The following is a 24,863-nucleotide window of genomic DNA, read 5'->3' on the forward strand; positions in this document are numbered from 1 at the left end:
ATGTGGAAATATATACCTCCTACGGCGGGCCAAAATATCGTCGTTGTCTGTTTAAGTTTGTTTTCTCAGTGAATTTCAAATGTGGAAGCACCAAACTCACTCAGGGTGCATAACATACGTAGCTTAACAAATATCATGCATTACTACCTCAAAATTCAATAAAAAATTTTAGCCGAGTTTGCGCCCCAATGTGATACATATTTCCACATACTCTCCTACCTCTGTCGCGCTTGGCTTGCGCGATTGTTCTGCCGAAACTGGGCTACTTTTGAAACGGGACGTCGCGCTGCAGTGTGGACCCCGAGATACAATACGCGGATGATTTCGCAATAATTGCGTCAGGAAACCCCTTGACAGTTAAAAAAGAGCTCCAAGAGGTACTGGACGAATTTGTAGAAAATATAAAATGGCTGGAACTGGAGGTTAATATGGAAAAAACCAAACTAATGTCATTCCCAAGAAATGAGGCAGCCATAGAGGTGAGACTCAATGGACAAATAATCTCTACGACAAATAAACATGTGTTTCTGGGCATCACCTGAAACCAAAGACTTAAATTCGATGAACAGGTGGAAAAAGAAATACAAAGAGCCCAAAGTAAACTAAATATTATAAAAAATAATATGTTACAAGCGGAACAATATAAGCCCAGAGAAGGCAATACAAATACGCAGGGCAATGATAAGGGGATCAATGGAGTTCGGGATAACAGTAATGAGCAACGCCAAAAAAGCAAGCCTTTCCAAGGTGGATAAATTGCTACACCAGTCTCTACGCAAAGTCACAGGATGTACGAAAACGACCCCAATATACACCTTGATGGCGATGGCGGCAGAGGTACCATCACCAATAAGGAGAAAATTCCTGGAGGCAAAAGAGATGATAAAATCTTTTTAAAAACACTCAAAGCCAAATGAACAACAGCTTGAAAAGCTTTTGAAATGATCATTCCGGAAACGGCACTCGGTACAGGAGCAGGCTCTTCTAGACAATGTGGAACTCGTCAAAACGGTTAGCAAAGTAAGATACAATGAAATGAAAAACTGTGATAGAGAGATAAGAAAACGAATCTCGGGACTAATAACTAGCAAAAAGGAAGCAAACCCTTAGGTGATAAAACAAATCTGCATTGAGCACATGAGGAAAAAGGACCAAAATCCCCCCAGAATATTCATAGATGCCAGTATCACAGACACAGGATGTGGGATTGGAATCTACATCCAACTCCCAGATGTGCCAGAGGTCAAAGAAATCGCTTATAAACTAAAGAACGAGGTATCGATAGGAACAGCGGAGCTCATTGCGATTGACAGAGCCCTGGAAATCGCTGCAGTATAACAAATTAACAATCCAGTGGTGTACACAAATAACATGGTAGCATGTTATATTTTGAGCAATGCCACAAGGGCCAACTTTGTGGAGGAAATTGCGGGGAATATATTGCACAACTGCGTGTATACAAGGGCGAGCATCCAATGGATACCTAGTTACGTGGGAATAGAAGGGAATGAAAAGGCGGATAAGCTGGCAAAAAGAGGTGCGAAATGCAGTACCTACATCTTCAATCAAAGAAGATTAAAGGATGCAATAGGCAAACTAAAAAAACAAATGCTGCAGGAAACAAATGAGTGGTATACAAGGGCCAGCTCTACCAAGGGAAAAACGTTCTACAAACTGCAGAAGGTGATGGAGGAAAAGATGTGGCATCACAAGCTAAATCTAACGGCCAAAGAAATAAAGTTGCTCTACAGACCGTTAGCGGGACACGACTGCAGCAATTTTTGGCTCAACAAGATGAAAATTGTTGAGTCGGGGAACTGTGATGTATGCGGCGTACCTGAGACTGGCAGACATAAAGTATTCGACTGTGATAAATATAGAGTAGAAAGACAAAGAAGTAGGATTAACTTAGACAAATTCGAAACAAGTTTTAAGAAAAAAGACGTAAGATACATGAAAGCCATCTACAAATTCATTGTAGAGAATAGGATTTGTTTTTAGAAAAAGCAGCAATAACGAAATACGTTTAAGGCGACCTTTCCCTACCCATCACAATCAACCACCGAGTGAGCCCGGTATAAGGACAGGGCAACGCCTCGCTTTTTCCAGTTGGAAATAGCTGGAAAGCAACAATCAACGGGAAAGGTCGTTCTTTGGAATCCCCATGTAGGGACTGTAAGCATAACAGCGAAATGGCAGCAACAAGACGTTATGCACAAGTGTACGAGCATCAAAACAAATGTATATCGCCTCTGACCAGGAGTGAGCAGAAAAATGACCCCTACCAGATGTAGGGATTGAGCCGAGTTAGATGAATCTATCTATCTTCTATCTTCTATCTATATCTTCTATCTATCTATAAATTATAAAATTTAGTAAAGTGCGCTTACAAGTTACAGCCTCATGTTGCACGAGTTACAGGATGCTACCTGTACCACACATACAGAGCATACTACCCGTGGCTACATTAAGCACACTCCATATTTTGGCAGTATATACCTGATTGGTAATTAAGCATAAGACATATCTGCTTACCCACATTCATGAGCTATACCTTATAGAGTAATATAAAAGCTAGTCAAGCAATGTATACATCACTCTCAGTACATCAGTCGAAATAAACGACGTAAAGATGCAGAACTCAAAGAACCTGGTTGTGATTGATTTCACCCCCGAAAGCCAGGAACATTAACTGGCGCCCGAATAGGTTGGACACTCGGACAGTGAAGTGGCAGTACAGTAAAAAAAAAACAGTGAAAGTTTGGTTAAATCTATCCTGCGCTTTGTCACCGCCACCTGCACTTCAGCGATTACATCGAGAAGGACGCCGAGGACCCTTAGTAGAAACATCAAACGGGACCACTCCAACGTGTCGGCAGTTTCACACCGAGTCCACGAGGCCAGACTATAAATGCTGGTCTATCTCCTCTGGTTGCTGTGAGTCACATAATTTTAATACAGAAACGAAAACCTAATGTTACACCGTTGAAGAAATTCGGAAGCAAGCGAAACAATTATTGAAAGTAACAAAACACGATATCCTTAGAGAATGGATCAATCAAATGACAAACCTCTAACTCACAGTGAGTTCATCGAAATGGGTAGAGTACCTGATATTGTTCAGAGCATCCCAACATATAATGGACATAGCAACATATGGACCTGTATTGGCCATGTTGAAGACGTATGGCAGATATATTCAAAGCTAGACAGACAGTCTACATCAGGGATGTCAAACATGCGGCCCGCGGGCCACATGCGGCCCGCAAGAACATTGGGTGCGGCCCGCGACGCCTTTGAAACATTACATCGAAAGTTTGGATCCTTGAGTATTGGCTCATAGCAAATACCAAAATATTTAATGTAAATTTTTTCACGAACTGCGAATTGCAAGAGAACTGAACGAATGTCAATTTAAACAATTTCAATAAGAAAGTGATATGCAACTTTGCAGCAAAGGTTTTACACAGATTTTTCTAGACAAGTGGATAAATAGTGTTTATAGAAAACAAACGTGATGAACTACAAGACCATTCCAAACAAACTAACAAATGCGGAGCAATAAGTTAGCTATTGTAATTATATACCTTTACTTTTCTAAAATCATTAACAAAATACACAATAGTGTTGTACTGCAACATATATTTCAATAAACTTGATTTGAATTCGTTAAAATTTGGAAAACGATTGAGCAACAAACCCTCTCTTTTACTCAAAATTTGTAAATTTTATAAGAAGTAATATAATAAGAAAAAATGTGAAAATGTAAAACATGATTGACTGTTAAGATAAAACCACATTGATAAGAACATATTTTCATCACTCCAATCAATTATATGGTTTGGCCCGCTAGCCTATTTTGGGAGAAAATGCGGCCCGCAAGGTGAAACGAGTTTGACATCACTGGTCTACATTATACCTTATTGTGCTTTTAACGATAAAGAGAAAAATTGTAGGAAAAGCTGCGGCAATTTTAAGCACAAGTTTAATTTCGAATGATTGGGAGACTATAAAATCAAATCTGATTCTTCACTTTAAAGATTATAGGAGTTTGAATACCCTGTACGATGAATTAAAATCATTATACAGAGCATCGCATGAGTCGTTAAGATCGTTTTACAAAATAATACATAGTGTACACGAAGCAATTGAAATTTTAGTGCGAACAGAACCTGAATATACTCAGCACTCAGAGCATCTATTGAATTTTTATCAAAGTGAGGTTATAAATATTTTGTTTAAAGGAATGGGTAGTACATTCTTCACAAATATGTTCTTTCGAAAAGATAAACCAACACTTTTGTCAGCTGCGTATAAAATGTGCCTTGATTATGAATCTAACTGTTTGCTTTTGGTTCAAGACAGTCACTATAACAAAAATATCAACTTTCCTACTAGCCAAAAAGTGAATAATAATCTCTTAACAACGGAGTTTACTCACGGTTTCCAATCAAGTTTGCAGAGCAGTCATACACAGCATGTGATGCCACTTAATAGTCAAACTAACCTACATGAAGAAAGAGCGAAGGAGTCTCATAATTATAATACGGATCCTCCGTCATTAAGACAAATGCATATTGACGAGCAGAATCCATGTGAACTATACAATGGCGAATCGTATTATTTCGATCGAGCGAAATTCCAACCGATTCGTGAAGCTCCGGATAAAATTACGCAAATAGAATGCGGAGATAATAAACAAACCCTAACTCATATGAAATCACATAAAACAGCTGTTAGCGCCGTAAAGTAGGCAAAGGATGCCCCAGTAGCACAGTCCTTTGCATAAGATAATTATGTTACCAGTAGTAGATATGTTAGTGATAGATAAGTAATAAGTGTTTGTGAGATAAGATCTAGCGTTAAGATAACTTGTAAGATTACATCAATAAATGTATTTCAGTCTAAGCTGAACCATCGACTTGAGCTATCGGAATATTGGTCCTTCGAACCGGATCGAATTTGGATTCTTGTAACATTCATCCGGAGTAAACCGCGTTAGAGAGTTGATTCGCGGAAAGAGTTTGAGTTCAGTTGATGGTAGTTAGATTCACTAGTTCGTGGTGGTTGCCGTGGTGAAATTGTGAACTTTGGACCTGTACGTGAACGACCGTGTCAAGCGGCAACCAAATCCAGCAAAGCGCGCGCGAATTTGAGTCGACGCTACAGTGTGGCATAAAAAGTTCGCGGTTGGTGTATAAAGGTTTACATTTCTCGGAACAGAAACAATAAGGAAAATGCCAGTTACGGACAAAATGGTGCGTCAGATGAAACGCGTATACAACGACAAGTTAGCGGGAGTTGATTTTTTTTATGAGTTCATCGAAAATTATACCGAAAACCAGCAATGCCAGATAAGCAGCCTCCTCATTTCGTTGGAAGAGGCTAAGAGTAACTTCGAAAGTGCGAGAGAAAAGTTACTAACGGAACACGAAGAATGTGATACGGTGGAACTTTTGACCGAAAAACAAGCCTTCTACGGGAAGTTCCATCGGGTGAAGGGCTTTCTGTTGGAGAAGCAAGATGGGGCGGACGGCCATAGGCCGGCTGCAAATAGTACAATGGCGAATGCAAGTTTTACAAATTCGCAAGTGAGGCTTCCCAAAATCGATTTACCGGCGTTCGATGGTGACAAAACAAAATGGATGAGCTTCAAGGATCGCTTCACTGCAATGGTTCACGATGCAGAGTTGTCGGACATAATGAAGCTGCAATATTTGTTGGCTTCGCTAAAAGGAGATGCTGCCAGGTTATTCGACCACGTAAAGCTTGTAGAAGGAAACTACAACAGTACGTGGCAAGCTTTGTTGGAGCGGTTTGATGATGCGAAGATGCTGAAACGGGACTACTTCAAGGCGTTGGTGGATCTGCAACCGATGGCTGCCGCAACGGCGGAGGAATTGACTCGTATCGTCAACGAATCGAAGCGCTTAGTGCTTGGGATGGACAGATTGCAGGAGCCTGTATCTTCCTGGGATACCCCATTATCAAGTCTGGTAAGATACAAGTTCGACGAGCAAACACTAATGGCTTTCGAACTTATTGCAGCCGAGCAGAAGACGGATACCTTTAAGGCATTGATGGAGTTTTGTGAGCGGCGCATCAAGATTTTGACAAACTCGGTCGTCCACACGCAAAACAGGATCGATACGAGGCCGGCAACCAGGGGAACAAATCATGATCATCAAAATACTCGAAAGCCTACACAAAGACCGTATCCAGCTTCAATGTCCTGTGCAGCTCAGACAGGCAACATGCTCAGAGGGTGTGTGTTGTGTAAGGCCGATCATCATATCGCAAGATGCGAGAGATTTGCAAAGATGTCGTTGTCAGAGCGCCAACAGATTGCGAAGGTTGAGTCTTTGTGCTTCAACTGCTTGGGAAAGGAGCATCAAGCAAGATTCTGTAAGGCCCAGTCAAGATGCGGAAACTGTCAGAAACGACATCACACCTTAGTATGCAACAAAACCAATCCGATTACCCCGAGAACAGAGAGCAGCATAAGCGCCACCACGTACATACCAGCTCCAGTTGATTCGCAGCCTTCACAAGAGAAAATGATTTGGTTGTCAACGGCTCAGGTGTTGATTTGCAATGATGAAGGTAGAGAATTTCCAGCTAGAGCGTTGCTGGACCAGGGGTCGCAATCCAACTTCATGAGCGAACGGTTGGTACAGCAGTTGAAGCTGAAGAAAAGGCGACTAAATAAACCTTTGTCCGGCATCGGAGCAGTTTCGCTAAAGGCAGAGACGATGGTGGTAGCTACCATGAAATCACGAGCGTCAACCTTTGTGTCTCGAGTGAATTGGTTGGTGCTGCGAAACATAACAGCCAACTTTCCAGCGCAAACTCGGAACACGGAGTCCTGGAACATTCCCCAAGCACTGATATTGGCAGATCCAGCATTCTTCCGGAGTGAGCGGATAGACCTTCTGATTGGTGCAGAGTTATTTGGCGAGTTGCTCCAACAAGGTCAATTAAAGTTAGCACCTCACTTGCCAAAGCTCCTGGAGTCCAGCCTTGGTTGGATTGTATGCGGCAGGGAAGAACGAGTCTCTGAAGATGCAGCTGAGGTCGTCTGTTCCTGTTTGGCTGACAACGATCTTGGGGCAATATTTGAGAAGCTGGCTAGTCTGGAAGCGATACCGGAAGAACGTGTACGGTCCGAGCAAGATGAGGAATGTGAAAACCTTTATCTAAACACAACGAGGCGCACCGAGTCGGGAAGGTATGTCGTTAACTTGCCCAAGGTAGCCAACTTCGAACAAAGGCTGGGAGACTCACTTCAACCAGCATTGAAAAGGTTAGCGGCCATTGAAAGGCGTATGATCAAGGAGCCGAACCTGGGTGCCGCGTACAAGGAATTTATGTCCGAATACATCAGACTAGGGCATATGACAAAGGTGTCAACTTATGTAGAAGATAAGATGGCAGAGGGCACGCCACGGTTTTACCTACCGCACCATGCAGTTTGGAAGACTGATGGATTGACGAAAAAGTGTCGAGTGGTGTTCGATGCATCATGCCGTTGTGGTACCGGGCTAAGCTTAAACGACATTTTGTTGACTGGACCGCGATTACAAGACGACATAGAAGTCATTCTTCTCAGATTCAGGATGAGGCCTGTGGCCTTTGTGGCTGATGTAGAAAAAATGTATCGGCAGGTCTTGGTGGCGGAAGAAGATAAAAATCTACAACGAATATTATGGAGAGAAACCGCCAATGATCCAGTTGGGGTCTACGTTCTGAATACGGTAACGTATGGGACCGCGTGTGCACCCTTCCTAGCAATCAGGACATTATTTAAGATTTTCGAAGATGAAGGGCATCAGTTTCCCATGGCGTCACGCTGCGCGAATGATTTCTATGTTGACGACATCTTGTCCGGCGCAGCGACCATAGAGGAAGCGGGAAACATGGTAAAGGAGCTCAGTGAGTTGCTCAGCATGGGAGGGTTTGGCCTCCGCAAGTGGGCTTCCAATGAGCCAGAAGCACTTGCAGCAATCACACCAGAGCACATCGCGAAGGCAGGAAATTATGAGTTTGGGACGGAGCCTACAGGTACGGTGTCCACATTGGGCTTGTCGTGGAACACATCGTCGGACGTCTTGAGTGTTCAAGTTAGGCTACCGCCACAGATTGAAACCCTACGCACGAAACGGCAGGTATCGGGATGCCTCGCGAAAGTATATGATCCATTAGGATTCCTCGATCCTGTTAAGATGAAGGCAAAGCTGCTTTTGCAACGTATAGTAACTTTGAAGGATGCCAAGGGAAAACGCTGGGACTGGGACGATGTGTTACCAGAAGGCTTGTTTGCAGAATGGATGGCCTTCTTTCCCCAACTTACGGCACTATCAAAGATAGAAGTTCCAAGACCAGTGGTAACGGATAGCAGTATGGAAAAACAAGTGCATATATTCTGCGACGCATCGGAAAGGGGGTATGGAGCTTGTTGTTACATCCGTTGTCAGAAAGTTGGCGAAAAGGCGACAGTGAACTTTTTTATATCGAAATCGAAGTTGGTATCGTTGAAGCAAAAGATAACGATCGCTAGATTGGAGTTATGTGCAGCGCTCTTGGGCAGCAACTTATATCGGTTAGTGAAGAAGGTCCTGCCGGAAGAAGTACCTGCCTTTTTATGGACGGATTCCATGACTGTGTGGCATTGGGTGAATTCTCCTCATGGAAATTGGAAGACATTCGTAGCGAATCGCACATCAAAGATCCAGCGGAACGCGGAAGGAGCTCAATGGAGACACGTGCCGGGAGTCGAGAACCCGGCGGATCTGGTGTCTAGAGGTGTGGATCCGGAGGCACTTATCGACACCAAGCAATGGTGGTCGGGGCCAACATGGCTCTCCTTGGAGGAAGAATCGTGGCCAGCATTGCCAAACAATGCAAAGGCATTGGAACCTACAGGAGAAGAACGAGCAACAGCGGTACTAGCCTCTTCGCTTGACGAAGAGAACTTTAGTGACCGACTCTACTCCCTGTGCTCCACATACACGAAGCTGCGCAGAGTTGTGGGATATTGTCAGCGATATCTCCACGCTCTAAGGTCGCATGCAAAACCAACGTTAGAGGAAATGGCACCGTTGACCACGGAGGATTTAAGGAAGGCGGAGTCAACGCTTTGCCGCTTGGCACAGAGGGAGCAGTTGGCGGCAGAGCTGGACACGTTGAAGAAAGGAAGGAGTTTGCCGAGTGCTTCGGGCTTGAGGTTCTGCGATCCATTTCTGGGCAAAGATGGATTGATTCGTGTCAAGGGACGGCTTCAGAACGCGCATATGAGTGAGGCAGCAAAGCATCCCATAATAATTCCCAAAGGACATCCGTTGGCGAGGTTGTTGGCGTTACATTACCATGTTAACTTGCTTCATGCTGGGCCACAGTTGATGTTGACCTCATTACGACAACGATTTTGGATCATGGGAGTGAGGTCAGTGGTTCGGCAAGTGCAGCGGCAGTGTGTCAGCTGCTTCAAGAATAAGCCGAAGCTGGTGGTGCAACCAATGGGAGAGTTACCTGCAGCAAGAGTAGCGGAAGCGAGACCGTTTGCCATATCGGGTGTGGATTACTGCGGCCCAGTGTACATCAAGGGCGGTCATAGGAAGGCAGCACCCACAAAGGCATACATCGCAGTGTTTGTGTGCTTCGTTACGCGGGCAGTGCATCTGGAGTTGGTTTCCTCTCTGTCCACGGCAGCCTTCATAGCGGCACTCCGAAGATTCGTGTCGAAGCGAGGATTAGTGGCTGAACTGCACTCCGACAATGGCACCAACTTCAAGGGAGCCGCCAACGAACTGCGTAAACTCTATGATCTGCTTAGTTCCTCTCAATTTCAGGCAGAGGTAACAACTTGGAGCAGCGAACGAGGTTTGAAATGGAGTTTCATTCCGCCGGGAGCTCCCCACTTCGGAGGACTTTGGGAGGCAGCGGTTAAGTCAATGAAGCGTCACCTACATCGTGTATTGGGAGACGCAGCAGCCACGTATGAAGATATGGTCACGCTGTTGGCGCAGGTAGAAGGTTGCCTGAATTCGCGACCTATCACTCCGATGTCGGATGACCCTACAGACTTGGAAGCACTTACACCGGGACACTTTATCACGGGTTCAAATATGCAGCAGGTCCCGGATATTGATCTGCGGGATATTCCAGAAGGCAGGTTGAATCATTGGCGCGTGATTCAACAGCGATTTCAGCACTTTTGGGCTCGATGGCGATCCGAGTATCTGCATCAGCTGCACGTTAGGAATAAGTGGAGGATGCCTGCGACGGCTATAGAACCTGGAATAATGGTTATCATTCGTGATGACAACATACCACCAAACAAATGGCCATTGGCACGAGTGATAGAAGTGCACCCAGGGAAGGACGGGATAGTCAGGGTAGTTACTTTGCGCACAGCTCAGTCCGATAAGGTGAAAAGGCCAGTTGCCAAGTTATGCGTACTTCCATTTGAGGGCAACAGAAAGGAAGAAGGAAAGGTTCACCAGTGTTAATAGTTAATAGCTTATAAAAATTTGAATTTTTATGGTGGTCGGGATGTTAGCGCCGTAAAGTAGGCAAAGGATGCCCCAGTAGCACAGTCCTTTGCATAAGATAATTATGTTACCAGTAGTAGATATGTTAGTGATAGATAAGTAATAAGTGTTTGTGAGATAAGATCTAGCGTTAAGATAACTTGTAAGATTACATCAATAAATGTATTTTAGTCTAAGCTGAACCATCGACTTGAGCTATCGGAATAACAGCGTTGTCCAAAAGTAAAGATGTTTTGATAAACAAATATTTTGAAAGCGTAGAAAAAGAAATTACTCTCAAAGATAATCAAAAGACGAAAAAGAAAAAGAGTATACTAATAGAAGAGAATGTATCTAAAAATCAGTCTATTACAAAAATACCGAAATAAGAAACAATGAACAAATGTAAGATGATCGGAATCGACAATACTAATAAACGAAAAGTTCCTATAGTAACTTCAATATCAAGCAAAGATATTTAACGTTAACGGTAAGAAGAGGAAAAACAGAGAATTTATTAAAAATTTTATAAAAGAAATCAGAGATATACAAGAAACATTTTCAAACCTAACGAAGCGTTTATGAACAAATAATTATAAACTTAAAGTGATGGATACACAATGTTTACCTCGGAATTAGGTAATAGCAGCAAAAAAATTATTAACCTACATCGGAACCTCAGAAACGCCTTACCATCCACCTGCAGTGATGGAATATTTTCGTACGGAGCCTCAAATTTTAGAGGGGGGCAAGTTACAGGATGCTACCTGTACCACACATACAGAGCATACTACCCGTGGCTACATTAAGCACATATTTTGGCAGTATATACCTTTTTGGTAATCAAGCATAAGACATATCTGCTTACACACATTCATGAGCTGTACCTTATAGAATAATATAAAAGCTAGTCAAGCAATGTATACATCACTCTCAGTACATCAGTCGAATAATAAACGTCGTAAAGACGCAGAACTCAAAGAACCTGGTTGTGATTGATTTCACCCCCGAAAGCCAGGAACGTTAACTCACGCAATCTCAAGTTGCATGCATGTTTGCTATGCAACCAGTAACCTGCTGCTGGAATAGGGAAAACTATCCAAACCAACAGTCCCGCAACAGAATAACTGAATTAGCGGCTTCATGATCGGTCCTGATGCGCTTGGTTCTCAGTTTGAAGTCACTAACTTGCCACGTATGTTTAGTATTTTCAGTTTGTCCACAAATATGAAGCATGAACAAAAATATCGAAGCGTATTTTCTTTTGACAAAAAGTACCGACAGTTACATTGCATTGATTGCTATAGCAACCAGCTTGATTTGGGAAAGAGTAAAGATACTTGAATAAACAAAAAACTTTTCATGTTGAAATTGTGTTTTGAAGCAATTTAAAATTTTCGCGCGGCACCGGGCCCGGGCCTTATGAAATACGTTCAATAGAGTCAAGTAAAAAAATACTCGACACCGGGTAACTAGCAATGGTCATCGTATAATTTAACAAAAAAAAAGAAAAACAAAAAGCACCACCAACAGAAGTGATGGCGGATTTCATTAAAACTGTTTTCTCCCATACACGAGTCTTCAAGTGCTTCGAAACACATACAAAATACAAATTCTTATAAAATACAGTCACACACAAAACAAAAATATCACCATGATTTACAAATCAACCAGAACGAAATCCAGAGCTCACTTCGATGGACAAACACGAGGAAACTGAAGGATTTAATTGATCCACATTTCTTAGCAATACGTATTTCAAAGCTTCCTAAGATTGATATGAAGTCGTACAATACCGATTTCAATGGTTCGACAAGTGACTCGGACGACAAGTGTACAAGTGATAACTGGACTTGGAATAAAACGTTGAATGTTATATTTAACTAATATTTCATATTCCACCTCCTAGAAGATAGCTTTCACATAAAAAAAAAATCATAGTGCCCGTGTAACCGGGCAAATAAGCTAATAATTAGAAAAATAGTAATAATGAACGAATTGATAAACGAATGAATTATGAATGCGAGGCAATGAAAAATTAAAAATGAAATTAATCGCTAGATAGTTGGCAACGAAAATTAGAAGAGCGATGCCCTACTACTGAACCGAGATGGAACTGCAGATGGAAAAAGAGGGAACAAAGTAGACATTGAAAAACGGAAAGGGTTGAACCATCAGTCTTGTGATTGAATTTGACGAGAGTGGATAGTGAAAATGAAACAAGTAGTTGAATTTGGAAGTTGAAATATAATGAAATAGAGAAATAATCCGTGAGATCACGACAATGGCGCAAGTCGGTAAAATATAATGGCGAAATATTTGAAGGGAGTGGTGATAATTAAACTTTTTTCTTTATTTTAAGACAGAAAGTGATATCTTGTTGTAGTTCTTTACTCAGAGTAAGGATAGCGTACCATATTAATAGAATAGCCCATATTGGAAAGTTTATTACAGAATAGCGATTATGTGTCGCGGTTTTTCTTTTGCCAAACAATGATGCAAAATAGCGTTGAATTAATATTGATCAGGTTGTTAACATAATAGCGATTGCCTTTCGAATAATGCTAAAATAATAGCGATTTCGGAGAGTGAGATTTATTGAGGATAAGGAGAATTAAATCTATGAGGTTAACATCAATAACAAAAAGTTTTTCGTAAATATCGAGGTTTGTGAAAGAAACCAGATGGTGGTTTCATATCAAAGATGGATTGCTTCCACGTCATTGGAATAATTTATTTTGTTAAACTTTCTGTGAAAGATAGTGTTTATTTGTCAATGTTTTACACGAATAGAGACTGAAAATTGACCAGATTGATAAGCAATAATTATTTTCTAATTGGAGTTTTACTTCAGATAAAGTTATCGTTTCATTTCGTTGGATATCATGGCTACTAAACCAAAAGTTATGAGTTTTTCATGGTTCATTACAATTTTGTCTTGTGAAACACATTTTTTTTTTTTTTTGAGACATATTAGAAAAGTTGTTGATTAGTTCTTTGAGGTTAGTTGCTATAAAAAGAGCATTACATCGTAACCTATGGTGCAAAATAGTTACACCGTGTCGTAGGTATCGAGATTATTGAGGATTGGAGTATATTCTTGGAATCGTTGTGTGCAGTAGTAAAGTATGCAAAATAAAATAGTTTCATATCTTGTCTTTGAGAGACATGGATGTAGTGGTTGGGGCGAAATAGGAAGAGATGCACCGAGTCAGAGAAAGAGATAGGAAGAGAAACGCGGGTGTTAGCCAAAAAACGGGCGAAATTGAGAGAGAAGGACCGAATAAGAGGAATACAGGGGGACCGGCGTCGGCGAGCTGGTAAAGCGCGAGCTCGATTGCGGGCGGCAGTCTTGTGGTTGACTTTGAAGAGGACAGACTTGCGGTTGACTTTGAAGAGTACAGTGGTGCGAAAATAAAAAAAGAAAAGAAAGTAATAAAAAAAGATAAAAAATAGAAGAAATAATGTCTGGCGATCACGACAATGGATACGATTTCTTAAGAGTAGATACGATTTCTTAAGATTTTCTCAGCATGGAGGACTGAGTCATTGAGGAAATTTCTTGCAAACGGATCAGATTCAATAAGAAATTTCAGTATAGAGATAGAGAAGAATAAAAGATTTCAGTATAGAGATGAGAATACAAGATTTCCCGAGTGAAAGGCCTCAATTACTAAGTACTTCTCAGAGCGGAAGACACAGATGAAATATTCGTTGAGAAGAAATATTGTTATTCATAGAGGTTCCCAGAGATGGCGTCCCATGTCGAGAGAATAGTCAATATTGAAAATTGATTAAAAATAGTGATTAGTTATATTTCTCGCCAAACAATGCTAGGGAAATGGCGTTGGTATAAGTTCGCTATACTTGGTCTTTGTATCGATGAATTTTTAAAGTTCTTTTTCTACACCTTCTACATTGTGGTATTCAGATAATTTTGGAAAGGTTGCCGATTGGTTCTGTGAGGTTAAGTAGTAGAAATATCGTCACTATGGTAGTCCTCCTTTATTAAGTGCTTATCTGAGTGGAATCCTCGATGAAGTTCCCTGAGAGGAACGGCACAGATGCAATGAGGTGGAAGTAATCCTTTACTAAGTGCTTATCCGAGTGGAATCCTCGATGAAGTTCCCTGAGAGGAACGGCACAGATACAATGAGGTGGAAGACCTCCTTTAATAAGTACTTATCCGAGTGGAATCCTCGATGAAGTTCCTTGAGAGGAACGGCACAGATGCAATGAGATAGAAGACCTCCTTTACTAAGTGCTTATCTGAGTGGAATCCTCAATGAAGTTCCCTGAGAGGAACTGCACAGATGCAATGAGGCGGAAAACCTCCTTTAGTAAGTGCTTATCAGAGTGGAATCCTCAATGAAGTTCCCTGAGAGGAACGGCACACATGCAATGAGGTGGAAGACCTCCTTTACTAAGTGCTTATCCGAGGGGAATCCTCGATGAAGCTCCCTGAGAGAAAGGGCACAGAGGCAATTAGGTGGAAGACTTTCTTTACTAAGTGTTTATCTGAGTGGAATCCTCGATGAAGCTCCCTGAGAGAAACGGCACAGCTGGAATGAGATGGAAGACTAAGTGCTTATCTGAGCTTATCCTTTACTAAGTGCTTTTCTGAGTGGAATCCTCAATGAAGTTCTCTGAGAGGAACGGTACAGATGCAATGAGGGTCTTCCTTTACTAAGTGCATATCAGAGTGGAATCCTCGATGAAGTTTCCTTAGAGGAACGGCACAGATGCAATGAGGTGGAAGACCTCCTTTACTAAGTGCTTATCTGAGTTAAATCCTCGATGAAGTTCCCTGAGAGGAACGGCACAGGTGCAATGAGGTGGAAGACCTCCTTTACTAAGTGCTTATCAGAGTGGAATCCTCGATGAAGTTTCCTGACAGGAAAAGTACAGATGCAATGAGGTATAAGGCCTCCTTGACTTAGTGCTTATCTGAGCTAAATCCTCGATGAAGTTCCCTGAGAGGACCAGCACAGCTGGAATGCGGTGGAAGACTAAGTGCTTATCTGAGCTTATCCTTTACTAAGTGCTTTTCTGAGTGGAATCCTCAATGAAGTTCCCTGAGTGGAACGGTACAGATGCAATGAGGTGGAAGACCTCCTTTACTAAGTGCTTATCAGAGTGGAATCCTCGATGAAGTTTCCTTAGAGGAACGGCACAGATGCAATGAGGTGGAAGACCTCCTTTACTAAGTGCTTATCTGAGTTAAATCCTCGATGAAGTTCCCTGAGAGGAACGGCACAGGTGCAATGAGGTGGAAGACCTCCTTTACTAAGTGCTTATCAGAGTGGAATCCTCGATGAAGTTTCCTGACAGGAAAAGTACAGATGCAATGAGGTATAAGACCTCCTTTACTTAGTGCTTATCTGAGTTAAATCCTCGATGAAGTTCCCTGAGAGGACCAGCACAGCTGGAATGCGGTGGAAGACCTCCTTTACTAAGAGCTTATCTGAGTGGAATCCTCTATGAAGTTCCCTGAGAGGAACGGTACAGATGCAATGAGGTGGAAGACCTCCTTTACTAAGTGCTTATCAGAGTGGAATCCTCGATGAAGTTTCCTGAGAGGAACGGCACTTTACTAAGTGTGTTTGCGATCTGATTAAACGATCCTTCGAGAGGAATGGTTTGATTACTAAGTCCTCTTTGAGTTTATAGAAAAGGAAGAATAACAATGGTGAGGAGGAGAGGAAGAGTTGATACATAAAAGATATTTGGAAAGGAACACGTACGTTACTAGGATCTTTTCCGAGTTGAAGGAAATCTTTGCAAGGAATAGTAAAGATTAGAGGATATTGTCTGAGAGAAAGAACAATATGGAAATTTAAATTAAAGATTCCCCGAGTTCATAAGATAGTCATATTCGGGTAGGAGACACATTTGTAAATATATTTTCTGAGAGGAAGTATTCATACGGAAAGAGATTCCCTGAGAGGAAGACATAGGATTCTAAAGTTTTATTTAAGTGAAGGAATAGGTGTTTGAAGAAATTCCCTATGGGGAACGTTACACATTCCAACTGTGTTCCTAAATGGAATACAACCCCAGGGAAACAATTGTTATTCATTCTTTTAAATTATAACTATTTTTCGTTATGTATTTGTACATCGCGGATATGTCGGATGTGGAGCAACGAAACGGATCCTTCGAGAATTTTTCTAGTGGACAAATATGTCGTAAGAAGCTTCAATTTTGAGGATGGTATCGGGAACACGGCGTTATTCATCATCACCACCAACACAGTCAAACCTGAGAATCGGCGTAACTCGGTGCTAACAAAGCTGAAAAGAACCACGCAAAAAGTAGATCATCCTTAACGTTTGGATTGAAGACGGCTGATCAAGGAGTTCAAATACGCTGCTCGGGTTTGCCGGTCCATGTTACTATGTTTGCCCATTTTCAATATTTCCAGCACTGTTGATAATTTTTCCAGCATGTTCGAGAGCACATAGTCATATTTTCTATACCTCACATGATTTAAGTGACAGAGAGTCAACGAATAGTTATTTCTTCGAGAATTTCCATGGAAGAAGTCAACGAAACCGTCTTCTAAATTATTATCAATCGCGGATGGACGGATGATTGGAATGATGTTGTAGAAATTGCGGCTGAAAGTTCTGCACATAAAGCAGACCAACTTTAACGACTGGATTGAAGAGCCTTGATCGTCCGATCAAGGACAGAAAAAGGCCCTACAAGAGTTGAAGGATAGAGAGTCACCGAATAGCTAATTCTTCGAGAATTTCCACGGAAGAAGTCAACGAGATGGTCTTCTAAATTATTATCAATCGTGGACGGACGGATGAGCGGATTGTTGGAGAAATTGTAGCTGAAAGTTCTACGCAAAAAGCAGATCAACTTTATCGACTGGATCGAAGAGCCAACGGACGATCAAGGACAGAAAAATACCTTACACGCTTGAAGGTTAGAGAGTCAACTAATAGATGATTTTTCGTGAATGAAAGAAGCCAACGAATCCATCTACTAAATTCTTACCAATTGTGGACCGATGGTTGAGCGGATTATTGTTGCATAAGTTGCAGCTTGGCTCGAAGGTACAAAGCGACAATCGAAAGTAGACGATGTAATGGACGAAATCTTAGCGGTAGCTTCAATCGTGACCGAGCTAAAGTTTCTGTATTTGCCGAAATTATCCCGAAAACACGAGCACTATTCAGTTTTGGAGCAGTCGGGATTGATAAGAAGAAACGGTTGGAGCATTTTCTTCGTACGGGATATTTGCGTACGAAGATTTCGAGACGAAAGAACCCGATTTAAGAGAAGGAGATTATGTAGTGAAGTTATTACCACGAAGGACTAAGAGCTACTCCACTATCTCCAGCGAATATTATACACTATCGAATAAGATACAAAGGTGATCATCATCAATGATTTCGGACCCGCTTACTAGGAACATTAACGTAAAAATCTGAACGGTTCGGAAAACAAATTAGGAAGCAAGCCATTAAATTGCATCATTGGCCGATAGTAATTGCATGAATGGTACTAGCAGTGCTCAACTAACAGAACCGCAAAGAATAATTAAATAACAAAGAGATAACAGGATACGGTTATGTATCACGATTGCGATGGAGAGTAGAGGTAGTGGAGGATGTAGGGATTGAGCCGAGCTAGATGAATAATTAGAAAAATAGTAATAATGAACGAATTGATAAACGAATGAATTATGAATGCGAGGCAACGAAAAATTAAAAATGAAATTAATCGCTAGATAGTTGGCAACGAAAATTAGAAGAGCGATGGCCTACTACTGAACCGAGATGGAACTGCAGATGGAAAAAGAGGGAACAAAGTAGACATTGAAAAACGGAAAGGGTTGAACCATCAGTCTTGTGATTGAATTTGACGAGAGTGGATAGTGAAAATGAAACAAGTAGTTGAATTTGGAAGTTGAAATATAATGAAATAGAGAAATAATCCGTGAGATCACGACACCAGACAGTAAAGAGAGACACAGCAAACCACCCAGGTGGCAGAGGGGTACTCAAGTAACTCATAATTTTGTGTCACGTATACGTCTCACCCGTCTCCGACCGTCTCCGACCGTCTCTGCCCTAGACTTTCGGACTTAGAATTTATTTGCACCGGCCGCGGTGTGTCTACTCGTGTATATACACGAGTCTCTTCATCGCAAATGTGTAAGTGCCTGTGTTGACTGACTGTTTTGGCGGGAAGCACGTGAGTACGGCTTTGCTTTCAAAACAAGTTTGTTTTCGATCGGATACTAATCTGTTTTTTCTGAGCCTTGTTTTTTGTAGATTTTACGGAAATAATAATGGACAGAAGCCGCAAACGTGCTGTGGAGAAGCGAGCCGACGAATTACTGAAGGAGGTTAACGAGGAAATAGACGTCGAATGGGAATCCGGAAAATTTACAGAGCAGCTTCGCCTACCTCCGGGAGTATCAACGTTCCGATGGCCACTTGGTAAGTAAATTTTTTATAGTGCCAGTGAAGTGACCTAGCATAGGAAAACACTAGTGAAAAATTTTAAAAGAAACTAGGTAAATAAGCGCGGTTACAGGGGCCCATGATGATGTAAACATTTGCTTTAAAATTTTAAATTTAACTTACTTAACTTTGAAATTTAAAATTTTTAATCTGCTAGATTAATCCAGTAAAGTTGTGGTAGATTCAGTAAATTAGAGCTTCAGTACAGTTAGAAGATTGAACTTGCATCGAACTGTGAGAGGATTATCGAAACCTCGGTTTTTGTTTATTATAATGTAACACTCAACGGACCGAACAAAGTCCCAATGATTATCTAAAACTACAACTAAAACTAAAACTAGTGTAGACGCACGTGATCAAACTTATAAAATTTCGGGTCCATTGTTAGGCGACGCTCAAAAGTATTAGCGTTATCAAAGAAATTGAAAGCGAAGTAATCTCTATTACAAGTATTACTCATAACGGTCATTTGAGCAAACTGACCATAACGCGTACTGTTAGAGGTAAATCATAGAAAATCCGTATTACGAAGCCGTCTACAAGGTGCGTTAAAGTTAAATACTTCTAGTAGGTTTGAGGCATCAATCTCACCCAGAATCAGATTACCCACAAACATTGCCTGTGCTATCAGTCGTTTTTTGAGTATTTGCAGTCCAAGAAGCAGGCAACGCGAGTTATACGAAGGGTATGAATTTCGCCAAGGTCGCCATCGTATTGCCATCCTCGTGATCCTTTTCCGGATGATTTCAATTCCATCGTGCGAATAGTCAAAGTGCGGGAGCCAAATTACACAATTGAATTCAAGCGTAGAGCGAACTAAGCTAACATATAATGTTTCGAGACTCATTAGGTCATCAAACTCTTTGGCGTTGCTAATGACAAATCCCGTTTCCAGTTTAAAACCGTTTCGAAGGTTTCTATCGAGCAGGTTTCCTCAGGTTAACTGTGCATGCTGTAGAAATCGTTCCATTTTTTTTCCATACCTATTGCCAAAATTGAACTTTTTTACTATCATTCAACAAAAACGATTTCTAATTTCCTTTATTTATTTTTATTTTAGATGATGAGGATGATTCGAACTCGCACCAGATGGTAACGGACGCTGTAAATATTGTACAAAGTGTAAGTACTGGTAATGGTGGTAATGGTGGTAGTTTAAACGGTGGTGGTAATAGAATAGTTCAGGAAGATAATGTAGGAGCTAGCGAAGGAAATAGTGATAGGGAAAATAACAACCAAGTTAGAGTAGATAGCAATCATGAAGATGCAAGCGATGTTTACTGGGACAAAAAATATCACTTCCTCAATAACTTTGCTAGTTTCGAGGAAGCGTTAAGACATTTTTTAACTATTTCTTGCTTGTCCCGTGAACTAGCTAGCCTGCTCCTGGTGATGTGCTGGAAATTTCTTAAATTGAAATTTCCACGCGACTCACGAACATTCCTCCAAACTCCCACCAACGTCGGAAAGCAGTTAGCACCGATTGTTGGTGGAAACTTGTGGTATCAAGGGGTGGAGACGGTTCTAAGAAACTATTTTAGAGATATCATCCCGCAAGTATCACATTTTACCATCCAAGTGTCAGTCGACGGGCTTCCACTTTTTAAGAGCTCGGCTACTCAATTTTGGCCAGTTCTTATAAAAGTGGAAGAATTGCCAGACGCTCCGGTTATGCCCGTAGCTATTTTCTGCGGGCAAACAAAACCGGAGAGTGTCGAACAGTTTTTGCGGCCGTTTGTTCAGGAAATGAACATTCTTATGGAAAGAGGCTTGAAATTCGGCGATAAAGAAGTACATTTGTCCATAAGTGCATTTATCGCCGATTCTCCAGCACGGTCATACATAAAATCAGTGATGGGATTTTCCGCCAAGCATGGTTGCACAAAGTGTACCATCCTAGGAGTACACATCAAACCGGAAAATAAAGTTATCTTTGACTCCGTGCATGCCGAATTGCGTACGGACGCTGGCTTTCGGGCTAGAGAAGACAAGGACCACCATAAGGGAATACGGACACCTCTTGAAGACTTGAAAAATGTAGATATGATAGTCAATTTTCCAGTTAGCGACCGTCTCCATCTGATTGATCTGGGAGTTAGCCGCAAAATTCTCAAAGGGTTGCTTAACAACACCTTTGAGCGTTTTGGTCGGTGGTCCTCCCAACAGAAGGACGGCGTGTCTTCGTACATTTCGAATACACTGCTTCCTTCTGAGGTGAACCGACCATTTCGGTCCCTCGATCATGTCCCGCTTTGGAAAGGAACCGAGTATAGGTCCTTTCTTCATTATATCAGTGTTGTGGTCTACAGAGATTTTATGTATTTGGATGCATATAATCACTACTTGCTCTACTTTAGCGCTGTGACGATATTTTCATCATCGGCACATAAACGCTATTGGCCATTAGCGGGAAGACTCCTTACAAAATTTGTTAAGGAGTTTAAGACCCACTATAGTCGATCCCATTTGACAAGCAATGTCCACAATCTCCATCACGTGCATGGAGACGTTGTGGTACATGGACCGCTTGATAATTTTTCAGCGTATTGCTTTGAGAACCATTTACAACACCTCAAACGCTGTGTGAAATCGGGAGCGAGATGTTTGGAGCAAGTGGCAGTACGAACGCATCTATATGCATCAATTCATACTGCCGCTTGCCAGAAACCAAAGTTTCCTATCTTGAAGCCGAAGGGTGCTGGGGTGCACGTAACAGCCGATTTCGTCCTTTTGCCAAATGAGAAAGATCAATGGTTTTTGACCAGATCCAATGGCATAGTTAAGTTTTTGGAAGCGAAAAAAAATAATACGCGCGTCTTTTTGCTTGGAAACCAGTACACTGCTCAGACGGAGATGTATGAAATCAATACGGAGGACGAGGCTGGACCTATCCAGTTATCGTCCTCCTGTATGAAACTTTTTCAAGTTCATAAAAACACTCCGTCTCGGCGGGTGGTAGTACCCCTTTCATCTATACTTTGTAAATTAGTTTATATTCCCTTACCTGCTCGCTCTCTTTCCCGCTATCCTGTCAACCCTACTCTATCACCTTCTGAATTCTTTGCTTTCGTTCCTTTACTACATACTTTTATGCCTGACTAACAAATTTTACTAACCCTTTTCATGAATTTGTAATTGCAACTACCACCTTCGTACTGGTTATTCGCTACCCGAGACGTGGGACGACTGCTTTTGCCGCTTTGATGCCCCCACAGTGATTTGTTTGATCGTTTGGAATTAGAAATTCATTTCACTGTCACAATGCGCGCCAAATGCGCGCCAAATGCGCGGGGTTTACAACATTTTTACGCGTCGCGTGACATTTTCTGCCTCCAGGGCATGACATATGGCCTTAGCAGCCAGTACTTAATTTTATAGAGGTTTACGTCGCAAGCTAGCCTGCGAAGGCCCAGGAAGCTGGATTCAAATGCCGTACTGGAGTAAATCCTCGTCGAAGGAGAAGAAGAAGAACAGCATGTGAAATTCTCTCACTACTTCTTATTACCAACAATGGATTTATACCCCGACACTGGGTTAAAAGCGAATATCGTAAAGCCAGACTTGTGACAGCAAGCATTAAACCACGAAGTTCGTCGTCACCCATTTCGAATAGAAATTGATACTAATTACGACATACAATATTTGTTACGATAATCTTTAATGTTTGTTTATTTTGAAAAGAAATTTGTTAACGTTTCAAGCGCCCAGCATATTTGACAACCACACGACCCTGCGTTGAGCTGTGATCATTTTACGCATGCCGCAGCGTCAAAACGCAAATGCATGCGTTTGCGTAAAGCTCTGACCACAGCCTACGCGAAAGTGCTTCTGTTGCGTCTTCGGTTTCTTCGCTGTCGGTTGCTGTACGGTTTTCTGTGTTGCCGCGAGCTTCTGCTGCTGTTGGACCGCGAGCTGTTGCAACATCGGTTGCTGATGCGATACTTGTTGTAGGTGTTGTAAAGGAACTTGCGTGTTAGAATGATGCAGATGTATTTGCTATTGCGCCGTGATTGGCTCATAGGTGCCCATTATGTACGGTACCAGGGTAGGTCTCTTCTGCTGCTATTGTGGCAGCACAAGCAGCAGTGTCGCTTGAACCGTTCCAACCTGCTGCTCTTGCGCACTTGTCATGCTGGCTGTGGAAAACAAAAAAACCGTGCATTATGTGGGCAACAGTAATAACAAGGAAAGTAAACTGAAACAACAAAGGAGCAAAACAGAGATCTCCGCCATGCTTTCACGCTGCTGCTAGGCGACGCGTGGAAATCAGAAAACCGTAGGGAAAACAACCACCGTCCCTTTTGCGTAGAACAGAACGCTTGCCAGAGAAGGGGACGGCCTGCGGATTTTCGAGTGAATCACAACAAGTGGATCTAAAATAAATTAAATGAAAAAATATATTTTCAAAATAAAAGATTTTTCCCTAAGCGAAATAAAAAATTTAAAAAATAATTAATGTTAAAGGACATATGTACGAGGGTTGCCTTTTAAATTTCGGGATTTGGAAAAACTGGTGATGCAATCTGTCAATTAACAATTTTATCGTAAAGTTTGACGTTTTTGAGGTTATCCGTACTCAGAACGTTTTGACATACGAGCGCTATTTGTGTTGTTAAAAAAATGTTTAAAGTTTCAATCGACACGAGTCTTTTTTGAGAGATCTTCGCTTCTTCTGGTGTTGAAAAACGTTGAATTTTCAGTTTATTTTTTACGTACGGGAATTAAAAGAAGTCATTTGGTGCTAGATCCAGGACTATATGGCGGATGACTCATCAAATCGATGTTTTGAGTACTCAAAAATGCAGTTGTTTGAGCCGATGTGTGAGAGCTCGCATTGTCGTGGTGATGGGTGATCCGTCGACAACGGTTGAATTTCCTGATTTCTTGGAAGACAACTGGCAAACAAATTGTTGTGTACCACTCAGAATAGACTGTTGTGCGTTGTTCTAGAGGTTTGGTTGCGATATATCCAGTTTTTCCGAAAAAACATGCGACCATTTGCTTGGAAGTGCTTCGTGCGTGAACAACTTTGGTTGAATTCGGCTCATCTTGAAACACCCATACAGTCGATTGCAGTTTAGTTTCGGGCTCATTCGCGTAAATCCACGACTCCTCACCTGTCACGATATTAAAGACGAGTTTTGAAGCACCGCAATCGTATTTTTCGAGCATTTCTTCCGGCCAATCGACACGAGTCTTTTTTTGAGTGATTGACAAATTGTGTGGAATCCAACACGAACAAATTTTTTTGACAGTTAAATGTTCATGCTATATTAAGTATATGCTGGTCCCAGTAATACCTAAGGTTGTCTCTATCTCACAAAAAGTCACATGACGATCTTGCAATATCCGTTCAAGCACAGCATCAATGTTTTTCAGAACAACAACTGATTTTGGACGACCTTCACGAAATTCATCTTGGAGTGAACTCCGATCACGATTTAATTCTCCAAACCATCAATAAATACTGATCATTGATGGAGCTTCATCACCAAAAGTTGAATTAAGTTCATTCATGCAATACTGCTGTGTCAATTCACGTCGAAAGTTGCAAAAACTAATCGCACGAAAATTTCCATAACCCAATTCCACAATTTGGCGGACATTGACACTTTTAAAATTTTTTTAACAACACAAATAGCGCTCGTATTTCAACACGTTCTGAGTATGTATAACCTCAAAAACGTCAAACTTTACGATAAAATTGTTAGTTGGTAGATTGCATCACCAGTTTTTTCAAATCCCGAAACTTAAAAGGCAACCTACGTATTAATGGATCAGTTTTCGTCTTTATCGTTATTCGCATTACATCGAGATTGCTCTCAGTTCGATCGCCATCTACGATGCTATG

General features: G+C 41.6%; 1 protein-coding gene across 1 annotated transcript; it reads left to right on the plus strand.

The window, feature by feature from the left end:
- Window positions 1–5,255: 5,255 nt before the first annotated feature.
- LOC131264533 (uncharacterized) lies at window positions 5,256–21,225 on the plus strand. The gene is given in 5 exon segments (XM_058266824.1): window positions 5,256–10,167; window positions 18,821–18,988; window positions 20,073–20,469; window positions 20,587–21,200; window positions 21,203–21,225. Coding segments are annotated over 5 exon segments (6,114 nt in total).
- The last annotated feature ends 3,638 nt before the right edge of the window (window positions 21,226–24,863 follow it).

This window comes from Anopheles coustani, chromosome 2 (assembly GCF_943734705.1).
Source record: "Anopheles coustani chromosome 2, idAnoCousDA_361_x.2, whole genome shotgun sequence".
NCBI classification, from domain to species: Eukaryota; Metazoa; Arthropoda; class Insecta; order Diptera; family Culicidae; genus Anopheles; species Anopheles coustani.